The sequence below is a fragment of the Primulina tabacum genome, chromosome 1 (assembly GCF_025594145.1).
Source record: "Primulina tabacum isolate GXHZ01 chromosome 1, ASM2559414v2, whole genome shotgun sequence".
Lineage (NCBI taxonomy): Eukaryota > Viridiplantae > Streptophyta > Magnoliopsida > Lamiales > Gesneriaceae > Primulina > Primulina tabacum.
Genome location: NC_134550.1, coordinates 10,262,086 through 10,264,948, shown reverse-complemented (window position 1 = coordinate 10,264,948; position 2,863 = coordinate 10,262,086). Strand labels below are relative to the sequence as shown.

The 2,863-nt window shown below is 36.1% G+C and overlaps 1 protein-coding gene across 1 annotated transcript; it reads left to right on the top strand.

Moving 5' to 3' along the window:
* The first annotated feature begins 916 nt into the window (after window positions 1-916).
* On the top strand, window positions 917-2,512 carry LOC142517872 (uncharacterized). The gene is made up of 2 exons (XM_075620365.1): window positions 917-1,251; window positions 1,808-2,512. Exons 1-2 carry the CDS (start codon window positions 1,090-1,092, stop codon window positions 2,375-2,377), a joined length of 732 nt encoding a protein of 243 aa, XP_075476480.1. The 5' UTR covers window positions 917-1,089; the 3' UTR covers window positions 2,378-2,512.
* The last annotated feature ends 351 nt before the right edge of the window (window positions 2,513-2,863 follow it).

Genomic DNA, 2,863 nt, shown 5'->3' with positions numbered 1-2,863 from the left:
TGACCAAAATTTATCCAATTTCATATATTATACCGATTAAAACAAGAAAACACTCAAACCCTTATTTAATGAGAAAGGAAAATAATGAAAATAATTATCTCAATAGAGAGAATGAAGGAGAGAAGAGAAATGAGAGAGTGACGCTAGCGGCCGGTGGGACGACGGCAGCCTGCCACTGAAAATCGGTAGAGAGGCTTATTTGTGACTGTTGTTATATAATCGTCGTAAATGTTCAATTTGCGACGATTTTTCAAAAACCGATGCTAACACCTAATTTTTAAATTTGCGACGGTTTTTCAAAAACCGTTGCTAACACCTGATTTTTTTGTAGTGATTGGATCATCATCAATTAACATATACCTATAATTTTTTGAATAATTGGGTCTTTTACTGGGCCGGATCATGAGGCGATGGCTTGCTTGATCTCGTAGGAGGTCTGAGTCGGTTGGTGTGTTTCTTTGTGACAATTCTGTTGAGTGCGAAGTCCGATATGAACTATCACCATGCAACTATACTCGTCAATGTCCCAGATATTCACCATAAAAAATTCGGTCCAAATCCAGAATTTGGTATATGATGCGTCAGGTTGGTATAAATTTTTTAAAAAATATAAAAATACTACTTTTATGCAAAATTTCCAATGTTATTATATTTTCTGAGGTTGTTTGTTGATAATCAAATGAATTTAGAGGACAAGCAATAGCTGAAATTCAATAGATTTTGTGCCAGAATTAATGTTAGCCATAAATGACACATTAGGGTCAAACTTTTCTCGTAATCTGGAAATTAATTCCTCAAATTCTGGAATACAATAATAGCACAATATAACCTTTATATATATATATATATATATATTACAAATTACATACATACTATCTTGCCAATTTAATTTAATTTAACATGATATATTATATATTAAAATCCGACGGCCGTAATTAAGAGTGTCTATAAATACAGTTGTACTTCGTTTGCTGTAAAATAGGAAGAGAAAGAGCCGTGCCTTATCAGGCTTCTCCGTCTCCCACGCACAAATTCTGCATAAATCTCAGATTTCACATGATCTCTATTTACTAAATAAATAAATTGTGTATGGAGGAACAAATTCTTGATTATGTATTGGTGCCATTGGGCTTGACATTGATGGTGGCTTATCACATCTGGTTGCTCCGCCAGATAATAACCCGTCCCGCCACCACCGTCGTTGGCATCAACGCCATCAACCGCCGTCTCTGGGTTCGAGCAATGATGGAGGTTGGTTAGTCTTAAAATCCTTGTCTTTTGTTTCCCATTTTATATGCCAAGAAAAACACAGTTTTTATCTGCATGCAATTAGCAGAATTACTGCGTGTTTTTTGCGTTTGATATAGAAAATAGTAAACACACATGGCTGGCCACTTTGACCCATTCACACAACTAACCACCGCCTTTTTTGTTTGGGAAATCTAGATTTTTTAATGGATATATTCCACTAATCTACTGTTAAAATTGTTTGGATTAACATAAATCAATATCGGATGGATAAAATAAAACTCAAATCAAAGCATTATGTGTCGTTTATGTGGACTGAGTCGTGTATTTCTTTTCTTTCATATTTACTAGTTTGCAATCAGAATGATCGGTTTGATTTTGGTTTTGTTTTTTGTTTTGTTTTTAAATTCATAGCATGTTGATTCAATTTCGTTTTCTTATATTACGATTCGGTTAATTCGATTTGTACACCTACGTTTTAGAGTGGACTTCTTGAAATAAAATATAATTTAAGTTCAAATATAGTAAAAACTAAAAAATCTTTCTTTATTATCCTCAGGATCCATCCAAGAATGGGATTCTATCGGTGCAAACTCTTCGAAACAACATAATGGCATCAACCCTTTTAGCATCGACGGCGATAATGCTCAGCTCCCTGATAGCCGTCCTGATGACTGGCAGCGGTGGCGACAACCGCCCTATGAAGGTGATTTACGGTGACCGGAGCGAACTTGGGTTTTCTATAAAGTTTTTCTCGATATTGGTGTGTTTTTTGGTGGCATTCTTGTTGAATGTGCAGTCGATTAGGTACTATAGCCATGCAAGCATACTCATCAACGTCCCGAATGTTCTCAACAACAAAAAAGATTATAGAAATTGTGCGAGTGCTGAGTACGTGGGACGTATCGTGAACAGAGGGAGTTATTTTTGGTCATTGGGTTTGCGTGCATTTTACTTCTCGTTCCCTCTATTTCTGTGGATATTTGGGCCCATTCCGATGTTCTTGTGCTGCGTAGTGCTGGTTTTCTTGCTCTATTTTCTTGACGTGACGTTTGATTTCGGATGCGTAATTTCACAAGATCAAGAGAATGTATGTATGGACGAGGAGGCCAGTACTGTGAGTGTTTGATAAACTATCCAGTGTTCTATTTCCCTTTCGTGAACAATTTCACCAAACTCCTTGATTGACCTCTGGTGAGAGATTCATTTAGCTTGCGTTTTTGGATCAAACTTACACTATTTTCCCAAAAAAGATGAAGTTAATTTAAGGGAAAGTGCACTAAAATCAACTCACAATCTCTCTTCTTTTCTTTTCTTTTTTTAAAAAAGAAAACACGTTTATGTACCAAAAAGGGAGAAATAAAACCAAGTGGGAAACTGGCAACTTCATTCACGATACCCTTAAAACTCTAGCCACCCATAATCATGCCCAAAAGTGAAAAATATAGTCATCAAACTTTGTGCACGATAAGATTCTCGTGTATCTTTGTCAGCTGCGAAAGCAAAGGACAACATGCATGTTGAAGTGTTTTTGCAAATTTTTTGGTGTTCGTGATCCTAATGCAACTGGTTCATTAGACATTTAACAAAAACTCTAGCCATAGATCATACCGAC